The 18,718-nt window shown below is 40.3% G+C and overlaps 3 protein-coding genes and 1 long non-coding RNA gene across 10 annotated transcripts; 2 read left to right on the top strand and 2 right to left on the bottom strand.

Moving 5' to 3' along the window:
- Positions 1 to 1,470: 1,470 nt before the first annotated feature.
- On the bottom strand, positions 1,471 to 7,344 carry LOC143374979 (solute carrier family 53 member 1). Of its 2 annotated transcripts, none has more exons than XM_076823605.1 (11): positions 7,205 to 7,344; positions 6,665 to 6,818; positions 6,335 to 6,594; positions 5,959 to 6,220; positions 5,702 to 5,877; positions 4,942 to 5,043; positions 4,634 to 4,871; positions 3,921 to 4,115; positions 3,676 to 3,845; positions 3,477 to 3,610; positions 1,471 to 2,126 (listed from the first exon to the last, which is right to left on the bottom strand). In XM_076823605.1, the coding sequence occupies exons 1-11, from the start codon at positions 7,271 to 7,273 to the stop codon at positions 1,883 to 1,885; spliced, it is 2,004 nt and encodes a 667-aa protein (XP_076679720.1). In that variant the 5' UTR covers positions 7,274 to 7,344; the 3' UTR covers positions 1,471 to 1,882. The 2 variants fall into 2 exon arrangements, 1 of the variants encoding a protein (XP_076679720.1); XR_013086775.1 differs by lacking the exon at positions 1,471 to 2,126 and adding an exon at positions 3,012 to 3,108 and having other exon boundaries at positions 3,236 to 3,610.
- Positions 7,345 to 7,543: 199 nt separating this feature from the next.
- On the top strand, positions 7,544 to 11,242 carry LOC143375001 (ribosome assembly protein METTL17, mitochondrial). Of its 2 annotated transcripts, none has more exons than XM_076823679.1 (9): positions 7,544 to 7,684; positions 8,183 to 8,333; positions 8,452 to 8,848; positions 8,924 to 9,083; positions 9,161 to 9,304; positions 9,378 to 9,449; positions 9,749 to 9,890; positions 10,342 to 10,480; positions 11,058 to 11,242. In XM_076823679.1, the coding sequence occupies exons 1-9, from the start codon at positions 7,640 to 7,642 to the stop codon at positions 11,146 to 11,148; spliced, it is 1,341 nt and encodes a 446-aa protein (XP_076679794.1). In that variant the 5' UTR covers positions 7,544 to 7,639; the 3' UTR covers positions 11,149 to 11,242. The 2 variants fall into 2 exon arrangements, with proteins under 2 accessions (XP_076679794.1, XP_076679804.1); XM_076823689.1 differs by lacking the exon at positions 7,544 to 7,684 and adding an exon at positions 7,814 to 7,957.
- Positions 11,243 to 12,915: 1,673 nt separating this feature from the next.
- On the bottom strand, positions 12,916 to 17,670 carry LOC143375012 (uncharacterized). Of its 4 annotated transcripts, none has more exons than XR_013086786.1 (7): positions 17,483 to 17,670; positions 16,961 to 17,233; positions 16,814 to 16,879; positions 14,479 to 14,645; positions 14,210 to 14,349; positions 13,945 to 14,122; positions 12,916 to 13,015 (listed from the first exon to the last, which is right to left on the bottom strand). It is a non-coding gene; the product is annotated as an uncharacterized LOC143375012 (long non-coding RNA). The 4 variants fall into 4 exon arrangements; XR_013086784.1 differs by having other exon boundaries at positions 16,814 to 16,871; XR_013086783.1 differs by having other exon boundaries at positions 16,814 to 17,233.
- Cyp303a1 (Probable cytochrome P450 303a1) lies at positions 13,013 to 18,438 on the top strand. 2 transcript variants are annotated; one of them, XM_076823633.1, is made up of 9 exons: positions 13,013 to 14,060; positions 14,411 to 14,662; positions 15,619 to 16,060; positions 17,069 to 17,249; positions 17,319 to 17,427; positions 17,509 to 17,689; positions 17,832 to 17,949; positions 18,019 to 18,157; positions 18,254 to 18,438. In XM_076823633.1, the coding sequence occupies exons 1-9, from the start codon at positions 13,976 to 13,978 to the stop codon at positions 18,436 to 18,438; spliced, it is 1,692 nt and encodes a 563-aa protein (XP_076679748.1). In that variant the 5' UTR covers positions 13,013 to 13,975. The 2 variants fall into 2 exon arrangements, with proteins under 2 accessions (XP_076679748.1, XP_076679739.1); XM_076823624.1 differs by having other exon boundaries at positions 17,319 to 17,689.
- The last annotated feature ends 280 nt before the right edge of the window (positions 18,439 to 18,718 follow it).

Raw genomic sequence — 18,718 nt, 5'->3', positions numbered from 1 at the left:
TAGTTAAATATTTAGCTGTCTGTTGCTTTTCCAATGTAAAAGTATCAAAGAGGTAATAAAACCGACTTCGAGAAAATAAAAATACTCTAAAAAGTGAAAAATTAATTTTTTCCTTATTTAATCTATGACTCTCAATTGTTTTATGTCGTCCCCTCATCATTCGCACTGTGTAAATCTGGCGTCGACTCGAAAGAATTGAGTCATAGATTAAACAAGGAAAATACTTATTTTTCACTTTTCAGCGCATTTTTATTTTTTTGAAGCCGGTTTTAAATTTTGTATTGTTGTTAGTTATTTAAGTTGTATAACTACATTTATTTTTAAAAAATATGGGCAGGCCTACAAAAGGAGCTACTCGTAAAAAAACCGTTTGCTAGAAACGAAAGATTCCAATAATAATGAAACAGATTTCTTTTTTTTATGTAACTTCAAAACTACGCGAGAACTGCTTAACCGATTTTGATAATTCTTTCTCCACGACCTAAGTCGATTGAAGCCAAACTAAATGCAATAAGTTTCACCAAAATCGGTCTAGTAGTTACGGAGAATTTTGCAGGCAAACATAATACGTACTAACATGCATACATACAAACGCATCGAACTGAGAACCTCTTTCTTTTTAAAGTCAGTTAAAAATAATTATCCGCGCCTTCCTTCCTCTGTAGCGGTGGAGCTTTATAGTTCGAACGAAGTCAATTGGCCGTTCAAGGTCACTGGAGAGCTATCCCCACCACGTCCCTTGATTAGCTCCATCACGCCATCTGTCGGCTGCGCAGGTCTATAGCGCACACTTTACCTTTCAGAGAAACAAGTAGCGCAACGTATCTTTAAATTACTAATCTTAAATGAATAAAAAAGAAAGTAGTGGAACCCACAAATGAATTTTATATATTTAATTTCCTATTGAAATGAAATAAAATTAATAACAACAAAGCGATCTAATTTCCCGCGAAATTAAGTAAAAAACTTTTGCAGAAATCGCGCAGAAAATCTGATAAAGGAAAGGGAATAACTGTAGACACTCGTTAAAAACATCCCTGATAGCCAGATCTGGCAGCAGAATCTGACGTCAGAATTACAGCAGTCTGTGTCCGCATTTGGCTGCGTCCTGATGTGCAGAGCCTGAGATGCAGTGCCTCATGTCAGATGGACAGCAGATCGACAGCAGATCGACAGCAGATTTCGCCGTCTGCTAGGCACAGCAACAGCGCCATCTGAGATCCAGAATTACCCAGCAATTGCCTACAGATGGCGCTGTTGCTGTGCTTAGCAGACGGCGAAATCTGCTGTCCATCTGACATCAGGCACTGCACCTCAGGCTCTGCACGTCAGAACGCAGCCAAATGCGGAAACAGACTGCTGTAGTTCTGACGTCAGATTCTGCGCTCTCGTGCCAGACCCTGCTCCCAATCTGATGTCAGATTGGAGACAGATGGTTATCAGGGATTAAAATAGTTTATTCTCAATACATTTTGTTGTCAATACCTTGTATATTTAAAAGGAAATCACATGAATCTTTACGAAGCGTTCACCAACGCTCTTTCGAATTCAAATTCGTTACATAACCTCTCATATATCGAATATCTCGAAATATCTCGCCCAGAAACGATTCCCGCGGTGAATGAACGCTGGGCGTTCGAATGAGAATCACATTAAAACTACATACAACTGTAACCGTTATTATAACTCGACACGTGGAGTTTTGATAATCGTGCATCTCCCCCGCGCTTAACCTAGTTCACAGAATCGCTTCGATATATGTATTTGTACTTCAACGACTAACAGTAGGGTTTTTCATATTTACATGATGATTAATTAACATTTATGAAACTTTCGTGAATTCATCCACGATTGAGCTGTTCGTTGGTCGACGGTGATCCATTTAAGTATCAAGGTCACTGATCAGGGGTTCACTTTTCGAAGGTCTACGCAGTGGTTTACTCTTGTCCCCGACTTTCTGCTTTTTCTTCCGGTTCACCACCCCGTCCGTCGCGTCCATCATCCTCAACAGTTGCGTCTGATCGGAGCAATCGACTGGCGCGACGGATATGTCTCTCACTGCCCTGAACTTGCCGCAATTATTTAGGTGCTCGTTTTCCAAACGGAAAAAGTTCCACATAAATCTCCTGTTAGAAAGGAGCACCATTACTTTCCATTCATTACTGTCACGAACTTCGTGATCCGATAATCAACAAATGTACACCAATGCTCAAAAAACGGTTTAGGGGAGCATGCATAGTACCTTTTTCGCCTGCAAATTAAGCATTATTTATGAATTTTTTTCTATATGAAAATGAAAAGCTAGAAAGGTCGAATTTGTTGCAAATGAAAGCTCACTGTTTGAAAGTATTAAAAGAATTTTTATTTAAAAAAAAATCACTCTCCCTCCCCTCACTATAGTCGCTGAAAATTAGTCCCTCGCGAAAGGCGGAATTTATGGCACCGCAATTCTACTCACTCCGCGAGGGACATTTTGTTTAATAAAAATTCTTTTAATACTTTCAAACAGCAATCTTTCATTTGCAACAAATCCTATCTTTCTAGCTTTTCATTTTCATACAGAAAAAAAATTCAGAAAGAATGCTTAATTTTCGGAGGACAAAAAGTACCATGCCCCCTTAACAGAGCTGGGTAAACTTCGGAACCAAGCATTCACCGTTCGGAGAGACTTTACCCAGGTCTGATTGCTGGACGAGAGCTTAGCATGCCGAACATGCGGATGAGTGTGCAGTTCAAAGGAAACAGAAGTAAAACATTTGCCGGATGAATGAATGGCGTACAATGTTCGCGTAATGTTATACACGGTGGAGTATTTGAAGGATGAACCATAAATTACAAGATACTAATGTCAACGGTCCCGAAATTTCATCAGCTCGTCGACATCATTGTCGGTGCGATCCATAAGACCCATCGCTGACTTCGGCTCGTCGTCCTCGGTGTACTTACAAGGCCCTATGGAGATATCCCGAACCGCTCGAAATTTGCCTACGTTGTACAGGTGTTCGTTTTCCAGGCGATAATAGTTCCATATGTACCTTCTATCAACTGATTAGTAAGACGAATCGGGCACACCGTGAATGAGATCTCTTGTAGTAAATCAGAGCGACTCTTCGACCACAAAGTGTAATGTATCATTTGGTAAATTATGAGAAACGACGAGGTGTTCGATATGTGAAAAGAATAAAGGAATAAACAAAGTAGGAATAAAGATTGAATAAATAATAAAATTCCTTACGTGGTATCGTTTAATAAGATTTATTAGTTCCACTCAACAGACATTAATTTTCGAGTATGCGTCGCGTGACTGAAATTGTCAAATGATCTTAAGTATCATGCAAGTGAGAGTATGCGTTAAGCCACGCTGGAAATGATATACTACACGGAACTGAGCGACGTAAAAATACGGTACACATCTATCACGGCTATTAAAAGATCTAGGTTTATTAAGTAGCAGCGTTAACTTACATCTAACTTACCTGAACACTTCCAGAGGCGCGACTATGGAGACCATTAAGTCTGCATGAACGTAGCCCATTTCGGTGAGAGAGAGAGAGAATGCCCAACCGAAGCGGAGTATAAAGTCCTCGATTATCGCGAAGTAATAGTAATACTGGAACATAACAGAATCGTCAAGGTACACAATGCAACGCGGAATAGCGATTTTGGACAACTTACGGGAGACGAATAAACTATTTCTTCTCTAAGAAATCTGTTCTCTCCTGCGTTACTGTCGAACAGTCCCCAGTCCAACTTCACGTCCCATGTGTATGCGAAACAAGAACTCACTATGCTGGCAGTTATCCACAAGTAGAAATAAGGGTTTTCGGTGGACATTACGTAGAACTCTACAAAAAGATGCGTGTCTGTAGGAGTACCTTTGGAATTTGGTTAATTATGCCAGCGGCTGTTGTGAGACTTACTAGAGTTAGTTAAGTGTAGATATGAGAAGACCACAACGAAGAAGCTCGTGGCGTATTTTCCTGCATTCACGAGATGCGGGAAGCCTTCTTTCGTGTCCCTGTATCGGCGTAGACATTGCGCGAATCGAAACCACGCTGGCAAGCACACCACGATAGGTCTCATGGATAATTCGCGCATTATGCAAGTTTCTGCGTCTGGAGGAAAATATTTCAATTTTCTGCATAATTAGGGACCCACAGCGATTTTGATACAGGGCCATTCCGCTGAAAATCGATCACTTTTTCCCCTTGATAGCTGGGATTTTGTTGAAACTGGAGTATGTTGTAGTACTCGTGGAATTAGCGGGGGTTTAAGTCATCATTTTGTCGAGTTTGAATTTGTTTGAAAAATACAGGGCCTTGAATTTTGCGTTTTTTTGCCTATTTTCGTGAAAATGGGCTCTAGGTAAGAATTTTTATCTTGGAAACTATTTGTCGGATTTAGTTGATTCCTTCTTTATTTTAATCTAGAAGGATCGGCCTTTCTGAATAATTTTTTTTCCGGTTGAAGAATCACTTTTACAATAATGCAAATTATATTGTATTCTTCACACAAATTCGAAATCTCCCTAATTTCACGAGGACTGCAACATATTCCAGTTTGAACAAAATCCCAGACAGCGAGGGGAAACTGTGACGAAAGACCATACGCTTCGCAATAATTCATAACGAACCAGTGACGCTGGTCCACGACGAATTTTGAACGTAGAAGCAAACGAAATACTGGAAATCTAAGAAAACAGTGTGAAGAGAATTGAGCTGATCGGCAAGCCAGAAATCAGCGAAGCCGACGTAAAAGAACGGAGCGCAGAATATTCTGCCCAGCACGCGAAGCGCCCAGAAACGAGCCTCGTGTCGTAACGTTTTTGTTGGATTAAATAGAAATAGAGCTAATAGTACATACATCAGCATCTGCGAACATAAACGTATTAGTGTCACTGCGTTCACTTCATTCATAATACCTTCACGCGTTACGACTCACGGGCTGAACAAACGGTGGCACTCCTAAAGTCTCGCTGTACAGGAAACCCAAAATTGATAAAGACCAGACCATGCCAAAGATACTTGCCATTTCGATTATGTGCTGAAAGTATATTGTTCGTTAGCAGTCGGAAGTGAATCCTATATAATAAGACGCTTAAAGTATCTGTTAGCAAAATCTGTCTAGATACTTTTTTCGTACTTCCCGATGAAGTAAAAGGATCAAATTCAGCATAAAGTTTCCTGTGTAACTATAGGTGCCGTAAAAATTCCTAAACCTGGAAAATTCGAAAATGGGTAGCCTAAAACAGATATTATGTTTATCTTATGGACCCTAAGGGTTTTAAACACTGCTGAACACTAAGTTTTGGTAAGTTTCTATTCCCTTCTTCGCAAATAACATGACACGACCCAAGCCGAGACAGGTACCTGCTGTGGGTACCAGGAAAGTACCCGAAAGTTGAAAAATCGGTATTTCGTTTTTAGAGGGAGTTTCAAAAGCCGCCGAGCACGTTTGTGACTGAAGGCCTCGCAATGCCCTTCAGGTGACCAATTAGATAGGTACCCTTCTGGTACCCAACAGTTGTAAAATTTCGCAGTGAAAATCGTTTCTAGGTTTCCAAAAAAAAATCTGCCTACCTTAGGTGTCTTATTATATAAGTAATGCCTACCAAAGACAGGCTAAAAACTAGTTTATCATAAGAAATAAAATAAATGATCGATTCAAGAAATAAAATGATCGATACAAAATCTTGCACAACCTGTTCCGATAGATGGTTCCGAGGATCCAGCTCAAATATCAAAACATGATTTACACCAGAAGACCTCCAGCCGTAGACGTTTATACCCATGAGAAAGAGAAACTGTATCAAGAGCAGTGGTCCGCGATATAATCTACATAAGACTCGCCAATTAGTATTTTCTCTGTACTGTGCACCTGCGGAATGCAACGAACAATAATATAACTCGAGAGCTTCTTAATCTTCGCACAACATATGCGTGTTAAATAGGTGTTTACCTGAAATTACTACCGCGATAAGAAGTACTAAGAAAGCCCCAGAGAAGAGTCCAACTTTAAACGTAACCCACGGAGACAGCTTCTCGCCAAGTGGTGGGACTCTCAGCCGTTTCATAGCGCGCTGCCTGTCTCCATGTTCCAAATCCCTCGTAACTAGTGCTTCTACCTCCGCAATGAGTCTGTCTATATCCTTCCGCGTATGGAATAACGCTGTATCTATATTCTGCGCTTTAAATTTTCCTCCTAGATCTATATTCAAAAGCTAGAACAATAAGATTCCTCGTTAAACAACGCACACACAGGGGCGTAGATACTCTTTCAAAAATCGAATTCAATTTCAAGTAAATTTAATAAAATTTAGCTTTCTTCTACGCACTTTATCGTGCTTCTTTAATATCTTTCTAAACCCAGTGAAGTTGAGGGTCTGATAGTTCTGAAGCAAAATCAGAAAGAGGTAGAACTCGGAGAAAGCTAATTTCAGTTCCTGAAGTTTACGAGCTGAAACTGGCTTCTTGTGTAGAATCTTATTGCGATAGTGGGTCTTGCGATTCCCGTGCCTGTCTTCCGAAACAGACAGAATCTCGCTCAGCTCGTTATTCAGTGTAGCGAACCTGCGGGTAGCTTCCGCAAGCTTCTCTAAAGGAATAAGCAATGCGTTAATACATCTTCAAATGTACAACATGAGTAATACAGAAACAAAATTTACCTAAATAAAATGTATTTATCTTTGCCAGCTCCTTATCACAGTAATGGAAAAACTTCTCGTCGAACTTGTTAAAGTAACGCTCTAATACCTGCGAGTCCGTTACGTCCATCGCTGGCGCTTGCTCCACTGCTGCGTAGAGCAATGCTTTCATTTCCTGCACAACAGAGTTACGCAAAATCAACTCGGGAATAATGAAATTCTTACAGTTCCATAACACAATAACTCTCAGCGCGTCTTCAAAATTCAGAATTGGAAGCTTCGAAGTTGACAACATAGCGATCGGTTACGACTTTCGATAGGACACTTCTTTATCCCGTGTACATTCTTCAAATAAACTTCTAAATAAATAGCGTAAGCCTTCGTTCGCATAAACTTTGCATCCTCTCTGCCAAGTAACAACTGATTTATTATTTCTTCCCGAATGAAACTCTGTTTCTTCGTTGCCCTTGATCGAGAGGAGAAACTCGGTGCGTTGCTTCAGTAATGTGTAACGCCAGCGGATAAGATAGTAAAGAAGATGCAAAGAAGCTTTCGTTTTACCTCGTAACTTATGTACTGTTTTCTCCATTCGGGCGTGATGTGAGCACTCAAGTGCTCCGCGAATTTCATTTTCCTCGAGTTATATCACTCGACGATCCTGGTGCCCGTATCAGACCGAATACGCCGAAGCACAAGCATCGAGACCGATCATCCGTCAAGAAGAATCATAACGAGTTATTTTGGGAAAAACAAATTCTACGTACGACAGGTACCTGCGTGTGTAGAAATTTGTTGAGGTTATGTTACGCGCACCGCATCGCGCGATGTATATATACATACTTAATAATTATTATTTAACTGGATGCTAGATATTATCGGTATGATTTTAAGCGTAGGTATTTGATGTCTGCTTTGGGATCGCGAGCGTGACGAATGTTTGTCGATCTCATTGAAGAAAAGGATTACGAAAGGTAACAAGGAGGCGGATTGTTAATCATGTCCAGGGGACTAACTTTCGCAAGGTGCAGGCAAATACGATGGGTAATTGAGAGAATTTATGTCGATACTTTAGTAGCTTAACGGTTGTTTAAAGAATATTTATCTGTTTTCTTATTGAAGGGCCGAGAGTCACAGTGGTATAAGTGCAAATTTTGAGAATTTGTGTTAATAACAGTTTTTAAGTTTTACAGGCTTCGTCTGTTTAGTTTCATAGCGAATTAAGTTGTAATTTAATTCTTCACTGAGAAATGTGAACATTTCTCTTTGGCACTTAACTAACCACAGCAGAGCGCTTCGAAGCACCCTGGTGTAAAGGTACGTTTATGTTGGAAGCACGATACAAAAGTATAAGAGTGTAACTGTAATATATATGTAGAGTTCTTGAACACAGTAAACACAGTATTTTACGAGAAACACCATGCGAGTGGCTTACGCCACAATGAATCTCGGCCCTCCATGTGTTCATGAAACACAGTATTTTACTGAGTTATTTTATACTCGAATGTGATTACTGTTTTCTTTGTTTCCTGCTTTAATTAGTACTCGAAGGAGAAGATGAAAGTCATAGAGACCGTAGATGAGCTAATTTCGAACGAGGAACTCAGATATAAGCATCATCCTGGTATAATAAAGCCCAAACAAGTGGAGCAACCTGAATGGCTCTTGAAAACAGTTCGCACGATCATGTCAGGTAACGGAGCGAGGAAGATACATTTATAAGAAATTGTAGCTGTTTTGTCATCGTAGTATATTGTACGCCCTCCAATGAAATTTAATAAGTAGTAACATCGACGTATTACTCTGTACAGATGAATCCATATCGCCGAAGCTACTTCACGAAAGCGGGCAGAGATTAGCGTCGCATCTTACCGGTCGACATCCGCCGCCTGAAACGGAGGATATTAGGTTTAAATTCCAACAAGTGCAGGCACGTGTCAAACGAGCGCCCGTAGATGATATAACGGATACGACGCAGGAAGAAGAGCTGCTGAGGAATCCGAAAGCTAGGAGGCTTTTCAAAGAACTCGTTTACAATTGGGTACCGGTGCAGTACGACAAATATACAAGCTTGTCGTACTTAATTAACAGAAGCGTACCCGAGTACAGCGTTTTGCATAAAATTTTCAACGAAATTAAAACTAACGATGCAAATTTCACGCCTAAATCGCTGTTCGACTTTGGCTCCGGTGTCGGAACAGCTATGTGGTGAGATACGCAGTGAAATTTATATGATATTATTACGATGAGATTGTTGAGAATCACAGCTTCATTTCTTTTTAGGGCGGCGTCGCAGTTCTGGTACAAGTCTATCAAGGAATATTTATGTATCGATACTTCTACAGAGATTAACGAGCTGTCTGAGTATCTTTCGAAGAGGACGAAGCCACAAATCAATCCCAATTATATCTTCTACAAAGAATTTTTACCCACGTCCTCGACTGTAAGGATACTAATTATACTGGATTAAAATATCCAACATAGATTGTAGTCATTATACATTGGTTCTTTGTATTACAGCCAACTTCTGATATCGTGGTGAGCGCTTATTCGTTATTCGAATTGCCGAATCAGAAGTCTCGTCTGGAAGTGATCTCGAAACTTTGGCACAAAACGGAGCAGTATCTAATTATCGTAGAGCAGGGAACAAGAGCTGGGTTTAACGTAAGCTTTCACCTTCACAACTCGTGACTACATTCTGCTTAATACGATTGACTGATCGGTGTCTTCCAAACAGATAATCAACGAAGCTCGAGAATTCATACTGAACTACACGAACGATGCATCTGACGTACATGTGGTTTCACCTGTAAGTATTCGGTGCCTCTGGATTAGAGCTATTCAGGTACTCGAATAAAGCGGGCCGAGCCGGGTACCCGTAAAATCCGGGCGGGCCGAAAAAACCGGGTAGCTCGAATTTTTCCGGGCGTTGTTCTACCCGGATTTTACGGGTACCCAGCTCGGCTCGAAAACCGAATCCCGGCTCGCTCCGAATTTCAAGCCGCCCGAAAATTCGAGCACTCGAACAGCCCTACTCTGGATTCGTAAACCCTATTTGCTATACAAGCATCTTCTCAAAGATATCAAGTTATCGTAGAACCATTTCAGTGCCCACACGACTCAACGTGCCCAAGATATATGACAGACGATAATACTCCTTGTAATTTCGAGCTCGTCTACCTCTCGTTACCTTTATTTGAAAAGTCTGCGTACATCCGAGAACGCTATTCCTATGTGGTGTTTAAGAAAGGTATGAAAGAAAGATGTTACCTAAGTCTAGAGCAGTGATGAGGAACCTTTGGCCAGGAGTGGGTCAAAAGTGGAAACCTCATACTCGACGCGGGCTGTAATATTAAATACTTAAATATACTAATCAAAGAAGTGTAATTTATGCGTTGAATTTGTTATTTCTTACATAGATTCAGTATTGAAATAATTGCGGGCCCTGGGTTGCTCATCCAATGGTCTAGAGGTGTGCCAGAACCCGAAAGTGTCGGGATTCTCGAAAATTCCAAGGACTCGATTGCCGTTTCGTAAAAAAAAGTGAGCCAGTCCTAATAATATGAATCCCGACCCCGAAAGAAATTCTCATCTCGACCCAAACTAAAATTTTCGGGTTCTCGCACACCTCCACCTAATTCTAATAAAAAATAGCTTCACGTTGCATGTTCTAAAGAAGCATTAACAAAGCTCCATTACAGGTAAACGTCCCGAGGACGATTGCCAGTGGCCACGAATCGTCAGGCCAGTATTGAAACGATCCAAGCACGTTATCTGCCGCCTGTGCACGGCTTCGGGAAAATTGGACGAGCAGATCTTTACCACGTGGAAAAACGGAAAGTTCGTACTCTTCGCATTGGAAATATGTAAAGTATCGGCAGTGGCGGTCTAAAAATATTGGTTGCCAGGAAACAAAGGGGGCCCATCCATAACTTCTATAAGGCTATCATTAAATTTTTATAAGAAATAACGTATGCGTCGTCAATTTTGGATTATCTGAAACAAACAAACGGAACTTGTCTATTAAGTATAGTATAATGGCTAAGCATTAACGGACCCGTTTTTTTTCAATATTTTGAAACTTTGCTGAATAACAACGTGTTGAGGAGAAGAATGCTGATTTTCGCGAAGAATTAAAATTGAGTTAGGAGGTGCACCGTTTACCCCCCGTAAAAAATGGCCGTCAGTTCGGAGCCACCTCGTGACATATATCTACGTATATTTTCTTAACTTTTATAATTGTTGTTAATACTTTACAATGTGCTGAAATTAAATGTTTCTCTACAATTTGCATCAGAGGCCACAGGGCCCACTTGCCATCGGGCAAGCTGATACCCTGGCTAGTCCGCCACCGCGTATAGCACGTCCCAACAAAATAATCTTACCCACGTGCTAATTAAAAATCTTGTGCTTTCAGGAATACGTATCGCTGCGCGAGGGCCAGCGAATGGGGCGACCGTTTGCCTTTCAAGATAGAGAAAAGTAATAACACCGAGGAACCTGAATAAAACCATACGTACATTCGTAGTTCCTTGAACAGGCGCGCAGCACTTGTACCGTTCTGCATAAAAATGTATAATTCTTTCTAATCACCCTTGGCAAGAAATCAATTCGCACTTTCTTTACCCACAGTTTAATAGCAATACCATGCTAGCTTGTAGACAATTTCGAAGGCGCAATGCTTGCTCCAAGAAGACAATATAATCCTCGTTAATCGAAGTATCGTTAGTCACTCAGAACATCGCTATTTCGTTATTAACGTTGAGTGAGTTGTATCGCGTGTGTAACGTATAAGCCGCCGGTACTTACCTCTGTGGGTTATATATAAAGATTGTTATTTAACAACTTCTTCAAGGAAAACAAAAAGATTGGCGGATATAGGGAGGGGTATTTAAAAGGCGTTTGCACGCTGGTCCACGGCCAGTTCTGCTTACACAACAGAGGAGGGCAGTTCGCCGAGCACAAGGTAAGATCGGCTCGAGGATTTTCGGGTATGGGCACCGGAAGTCCACGTGAAATCCAGTAGCGGATCAGAAGCTAATTCGTTTCTCCTCGATTCTCCGTGATTTTCTAACAAGCTCTGCTAATTCAAACTGACGGGTGCGCAAGGGTTTGAAAAAGTGTTAAATTTTTTATATATTGCTATTAATTTGTGAATATGTTTATTGTTAAAAGACAGAAATGGAAAGTGCGCAAGTTTTGGATCTCTTAAAGTGTATCGGTTTTCGGTCAAGTTCCTTTGCTAAATTTCAATTTAATTTTAAATTTTTAAATTTTCATTTTTAATTTAGAAAGACGTGCAGTAACATTCAAATTGACGAATAGAATTATAAAATCTGTGCAATCACACGAAGTCCCCTGGATTCTTGATTAATTATCAATCTTCAACCCTCTTTCTCCCTCAGATCAATTTCTAAAGATTACTCAGTTTCAAAATTCAAAATAGAAGCACTTCTGACGAAGGAAACTTAAATTTTATTTCACAAATACACAACTATCCCTATACTCCACAGTTAGTCTCTCAATAATTGTTAATCTCGGAAAGAACGAAGGGATGAAACCAAGTTGCGTTAAGGAACAGATGAGATACGAATTGCGAATATTGAACCGTCAGTGTTTGAAAGTTGGAGGGTGAAGAAAGATCCTGCTCGAAAGAGGATAAACGTGTTAAGAAGTATGTACACAGAGTGTTACGCAAGGTGTTACGAAGTGATGGAAGTGAGTGCATGCCCAGATCTTTCCGCGTGCAACTTTCTCCCGCATATCCGCCTCGTGTTTCACTTTCTTCTTCAAGAGCGAGCCGACCGAGCACGCGTTCTCGCGCCGATCGAGGCCCATTCTTCGCACAAATACCTCGTTCGAAGGATCTATACTACTATTACAAACAGGATATCGTGCCTTCAATTTAATTACAGAGGAGCCTCGATAATCCGGGCTCATCTGAATCCGAATTCCACTGAAGGCAATCTAACGCACTAAAAAGAGGCATTTCTGTATGAATTTTTTGCTAAGATACTATTGATAATAACTCCCTCAAACTTTGTACACTTATTTATGTATTTCTCAAGAAAATATATGGTTTTTTTCGTAAAGAAATATTGAGTCGTTGAGGAGATATGTTTACTAAAAAAAATTGGCAAAAAAAATGTATTCTGAAGAAATAAGCTTAATATTACCCGTTCAATAATAATATTATTATTTTCAGTTAGGTAGATAGGTTTCTGTTTTTCGAAGGGTTTCAGCTTCTTGAATTTTCATCAAATATTTTTTCCCCACGAGATTGTCTCGGTTAATCCGAGTTCCGGTTAATTCGAATCGGTTTGTTTCCCAGGCTCCATTACATTGCTTCTCCATCATTGACCAACATTTCAACCACTAAAACAAATCATAGCACTTTACGTAAGTATTACGCGATATCGATAACACTTTGAATGACAGTATCTCTATACAGGTTGAGTCACGCGCAACTTCCGTTTCCCTTCTTTGAAAGTTGCTTTCGTTCGTGAAGCGGACCACAGCAGATTCCAATGTAATAAATGGGATTCAAGACGAGATAGAAAGTTGGCTGATTTACGGCCGTGAAAAGAAATCACAAAAGGTTTGATAATCGCTTTTCGAAATTATTAGAGAGTCGTTATGCCTGCTGGGTAAACTTAGTGAAATCATCTGACTAGATTTCGTCATTATGTCTCGGAGGAATTAGATAAATTCAGCGTTGTTTGGATGAAGATATGAATGGGCATATAATATATGCAAATTGTATGCGAAATACATGCTATTTACTGTTTTCATTATTTTGTTGTGGAGGGTGTTCTTGGTAGCAGGGCCGGCGTGAACGTTTGCGGGGCCATAAGAAGCGCATTTCTACGTACTTCTAAATTTTGTAATAATAAATATCTGTGTACAGGGCCCCGCAAAATTTACGATGACTATGGGGCCTTTTAAAGAAATTTTATAATAAATATCTGTGCACAGGGGCCCGCAAAATTTACGATAAGCCGTTCATGGGCCGCGGGGCCTTTTAAAGAAATTTTATAATAATAAATGCATAAGGCCCCGCAAAATTTACGATAAGCGTTTCGTGGACCGCGGGAACGAGTTTCGTAACACCTAAATAAAGCAGTCAACGAATCAAATTTTTCTTCGATAATCTACACAACAATATTTTCGCAAAATCTCTGCTTTTGAAATTTTTGAAGTATCGAGCATCTCGGTGGGACGATCCTCTAATTATTAATAACTACTTTGAACAGTGCATCCGAAGAATACATCGTCCCTCCATAGTCCATAATTAATTTATTTACTGTGTAAACGAGAATTAATTGTGTTCGCAGCATGTTGTCCATAGCGATGCTGTTGATAATATTGCTGCTACTTCTGCTGTACCTGGGATCGCAGAAGCCAAAGGGGTACCCCCCAGGTACCATTTTCGTCTTTTAATATATCTCTACGTCTTTGAATTTCACAAGGGATGTTCGGCTACTACGAAATGCAAAAATAAATTAAACTTCACAAAAATGTGCTCCAAGTTATGGTAATAAATAATACCATAACCAGAATATACCATACATCTAGAAACCTCTCATTTCATAATGTTCGTTGACTTCTCGTTTCCGAATATTTGCCGTAAGCCAGCAAGAAGCGTTATTAAGTACACAAGCTTTTACTTTCAACGGAGTAGCTTCGGTTTCTATTTTTTTCGAAAGTATCTGAAACAGCGATGAAGAACTGGTCGATCGGGTTGCGTAATATTATGCACGGGTGATACAGGTCCGAAGTGGTGGCCGCTTTTCGGCTCAGCGCTAGAGATAGCGCGCCTTCGCCGAGAGACAGGGTACCTGGTGAAGACCTGCTCCGTCCTCTGCAAGAAGTATGGGCCGGTGGTCGGATTGAAGATCGGCTCCGATCGTCTCGTGATATTGAACGATTACGAGAGCATCCGCTCGATGCTCAGCAACGAGAACTGCGACGGAAGGCCCATCGGGCCTATATACGAAGTCAGAACCTTTGGGATAAGAAGAGGTAGATGGATTATTCTTTTTAACATATAGATTGATGAGTCCTTGAAGAAACTAGAAAACACTGTAACTGCCAAAAATCAAATTCTGTACTACAGTATTACCATTGGCACGTAGAAAATTTTCCGATAATTTTTTTTTTAATTTCGACACGTATAGTGTTTTGTACAGGGACTCCTCATAGGGGCGGATTTGAAGATTTGGCGCACCTAGGCTAACAAGTATCTGCCGCAATTTTCGGGAAATATCTTCAAATATTTTAACTTAAAAGAGTCGAGACACTTTCAAAATTAATTCAGTATGGTAACTCACGTATGAGTCATTGCTAATTCGCTACGTGAAAAAAGTGAATTGTTTTTAAAGTTGTCTCAAGATTCTGTGGTTAAACCGTTTCCAATTTCTTTCGCTCAAAATTTGCCGCTTCCCAAAATTTTGTCGCGTCCCAAAATTTGTTGCTCCCCAAAATTTGCCGCCCCTCAAAATTTATCGATCTTTAAAATTTTCCACTCCCCAAAATTTATCACTCCCCAAAATTTGTCGGTCCTCAAAATTTTCCGCTTCCCAAAATTTGCCACCCTAGGTTGCAGCCTCTTTAGTCTATACCCAAATCCGCACCTGACTCTTTAATTTCTTATTTTACCCTCGGAAAGTCGATACATCTGGCAAGGGAACATTTCCAACCGGAAAATTCTAATCCTAATAAAACTTTATATAAATATAAAGCCCTTTAGAGTATGCAAGGAGCAATTTTCATTTTCCCTACAGAAATTCTCTCTGAAGTGGTGAAATCAGCCCTTGGTTACCACGTTTTCCATTTTTCTAATATAACTTTGCAACTCTGCGAGACAGAAGCAAACTTTAAATATAAGAATTGTTTAGTTAGGTATGCTCTATCACAGTACCAAAACAAAAATAAAATCAAAGTCAATCATGCTCGTATTTTTCTCATTTCGACTCTAGGTCTAATCGTCGTGGACGAGCATCTGTGGGTGGAGCAAAGGAGATTCGTTCTGAAGCAGCTCCGCGAGTTTGGCTTCGGTCGCAAGAGCATGGCTACGATAATAGAGGAGGAGGCTCAATCGCTCGTCGAGCATTTCAAGAAAATGATTCACAACGAGTACAACGACCGAGCGAGCAAGCTCAATATGTACTGCAACAATAACGAGCACAATGACGGGCAGATATACAAGTTGAAGAACAATGTGGACGCGTTCAATGGGATAAATACGTGTATATCGCCAAAGAAGAAGCTATTAACCGCCTCGGACCTGTACGTGAACGCGAACGAGTACGCGGATGTCCGAAGGGTGGCTCAGACCACCCCTTCTATGGTGACTACGATGCACGACGCGTTTGGTATCACGGTTCTCAACACCCTGTGGAGAATGTTGGCTGGTAAAAGGTTGTCCACTCTCTCAGTCTATAACGTCTCATTTCCATCTTTCACATCGGAGTGCGCGAAATGTCGATCCTCGATCACTGCATGTCGGCGTAATTTCTATTCGAATCACTGAAAACAGAGTATACCGAGCAGGTATACCGAGCAGTAACGTGAGTCACAGGAGTTAAGACGAGTTGAAGAGTCCTTGTAGGGAATATTGTAAGTGCCACAAAAACAAATTCGGTACTGTAGTATTACCATTGACGCGTAGAACATTTCCCACTGAAATTTTCTTTCTTCAAATCTGCACTTGCGGTGTTTTCTATGAGGACTCTTCAGTCAGGAAGAGATAAGAAGTTAAAAAGTTGAGAAGTTGAAAGTTGAAAAGTTGAATTATTGAGATATTAAAAGTTGAAAACTTAAGAAGTACCGAAGTTAAGAATTTCAGAAGTTAAAAAGATAAATAGTTAAATAGTTAAGTTAAAAAATGTTGAGAAGTTAAGAAATGAAGAAGTTATGAAGTTAAAAAGTTAAGATGTTAAGAAGTTAAAAAGTTAAGTAAAAAACTTGAAAAGTTAAGAAGTTACAAAGTTGAGATGTTGAAAAGTTAAGAAGTTACAAAGTTGAGATGTTGAAAAGTTATAAAGTTAAAAAGCTAAGAAGTTGAAATGTTGAAAAGTTAAGAAGTTCCGAAATTGAGAAGTCAAGAAGTTAAGAAATTGAGAAGTCAAAAAGTTAAGAAGTGTTTGAAAGCCACCCCATAGCGATACGTACCTCGATACTAAGTAGTTTGCCCGCTGAACTGTTCGCCGCTCAGATCCGCTTGGTATACCTGTACTCCTCCAACAGCATTATTCGATTATTTGTGAAAACTGAAAGCAATGTAGAATGTAGCTTCATCCAAGCAGCGTTATTACTTACAACTTCTTTTCGAGGAAAGACCGCGTGTTTCGGGGCCGTTTGATTGCTACGAAACAAATCCTGGATTCACTACATAAGTGCTACAAGTGTCTGAACTGTTTGATTCAGGTTTAATGTTGACGACGAGGCATTGATTTATTTGCAAAAGATCCTGACGAAGATGATGAGGGAAGTCGACATGATAGGGGCACCTTTCAGTCACTTCCCAATATTGCGATTCATCGCGCCGGAGTTGTCCGGTTACAAGTCCTTCTTGCAAGTCCATCAGGAACTCTGGAAGTTCTTAAGGGTAACATGATTCCTCCAACCCTTCGATCCATTAAAATATCATTTTAAATATCGAGCATCGTCGTTTCAGGAAGAATTGGATAGCCACAAAGACACTTTCGCACCAAATTTCTGCAGGGACTTCATGGACGTGTACATAGCAGTTCTGAGATCCAAGGACTACAGTAGCACATTTTCAGGTGCCTTAAAATTAGCTACTTCAATTCGGCTAATCATAAAATTTGTATACGTTACTGATAATCGCACTGCATTATATTCAGAGTCTCAACTACTCGCAATCTGCGTGGACATGTTTCTGGCAGGATCCGAGACCACATCCAACAGTCTTGGGTTCTGCTTCCAATATTTAATACTATACCCGAATGTCCAGAAGAAGGCACAGGAGGAAATCGACAGAGTGGTGGGAAGGGACAGGCCGCCAACTCTGGAAGACAGAACGAAGTAATTAAACAGATTAACCTGCTGGAATTATTAAACTCTCCCATGGCATCGAAAACGAGTCTCTACGATTCTGTTTTCTCTTCCTTTATGATCCTTCTAGGAAGCTATCTAAAGATATAACTGAACAGTTAATTGTTTTCAGCATGACGTACATGAACGCTATCGTCTTAGAGTCATTAAGGATGTTCATGGGACGGACATTAAATGTACCGCACAGAGCACTGAGAGACACTTCCATTTTGGGTTACAAAATACCAAAAGCAAGTATTACATTCGGCTTGAATGATCGCTCAAGGTCGACGGATGTAATCTAACTGCCTTCGTTGCAGGACACAATGCTCATCGTAAACTTTAATAGAATTCTGATGGACGAGTCGTGGGGTGACCCTGAAGTCTTTCGACCAGAAAGGTTCATCGATGAGAGTGGTAACATCGTTACACCGCATACATTCTTTCCATTCAGCACCGGTATGTATAACTGAAGAGTAATGAGAGTATACGTACAATATTAAAATTATGTATTAGAAATCTGTGAAGTTTATAAGTATTTTCTGTGTTTCGCAGGAAAACATCGTTGTATGGGGGAGAATTTAGCCAGAAGCAACTTGTTTATTATAGTCACGTCATTATTACAAATGTTCACTTTCTCCATGGTACCTGGAGAAAAGCCGCCAACGCCGCTAGAATTTACAGACGGTGTCACAGCTAGTGTTAAACCGTTCAAGGCGGTGGTCTCCTTGAGAACGTGATTGGACGCGTTTACGTGTATTATAATTAAATTGCGCACAAAAATAGCAATTTTTGAAGCCGGGAATCCACCTGAAAGCTAAGCTAGGTTATGCTATGCTAAGTTTTAAAAAATTAGCTTCGATACATCCGGAAGCCGGGGATCCACCTGGGCGCTAAGCTAAGCTATGCTATGCTAAGTTTTAAAAAATTAGCTTCAACACATCCTTATGGAACCGTTTCCACCAAAAGCTAAGCTAAACTAAGCTAAGCTAAGCTGTGCTATGTTTTGTCGGAAGCTAA

This window comes from Andrena cerasifolii, chromosome 1, assembly GCF_050908995.1.
Source record: "Andrena cerasifolii isolate SP2316 chromosome 1, iyAndCera1_principal, whole genome shotgun sequence".
Classification (NCBI taxonomy): Eukaryota; Metazoa; Arthropoda; class Insecta; order Hymenoptera; family Andrenidae; genus Andrena; species Andrena cerasifolii.
Note: the sequence above shows the minus strand (reverse complement) of the source record. Positions and strands in the feature narration are given on the sequence as shown.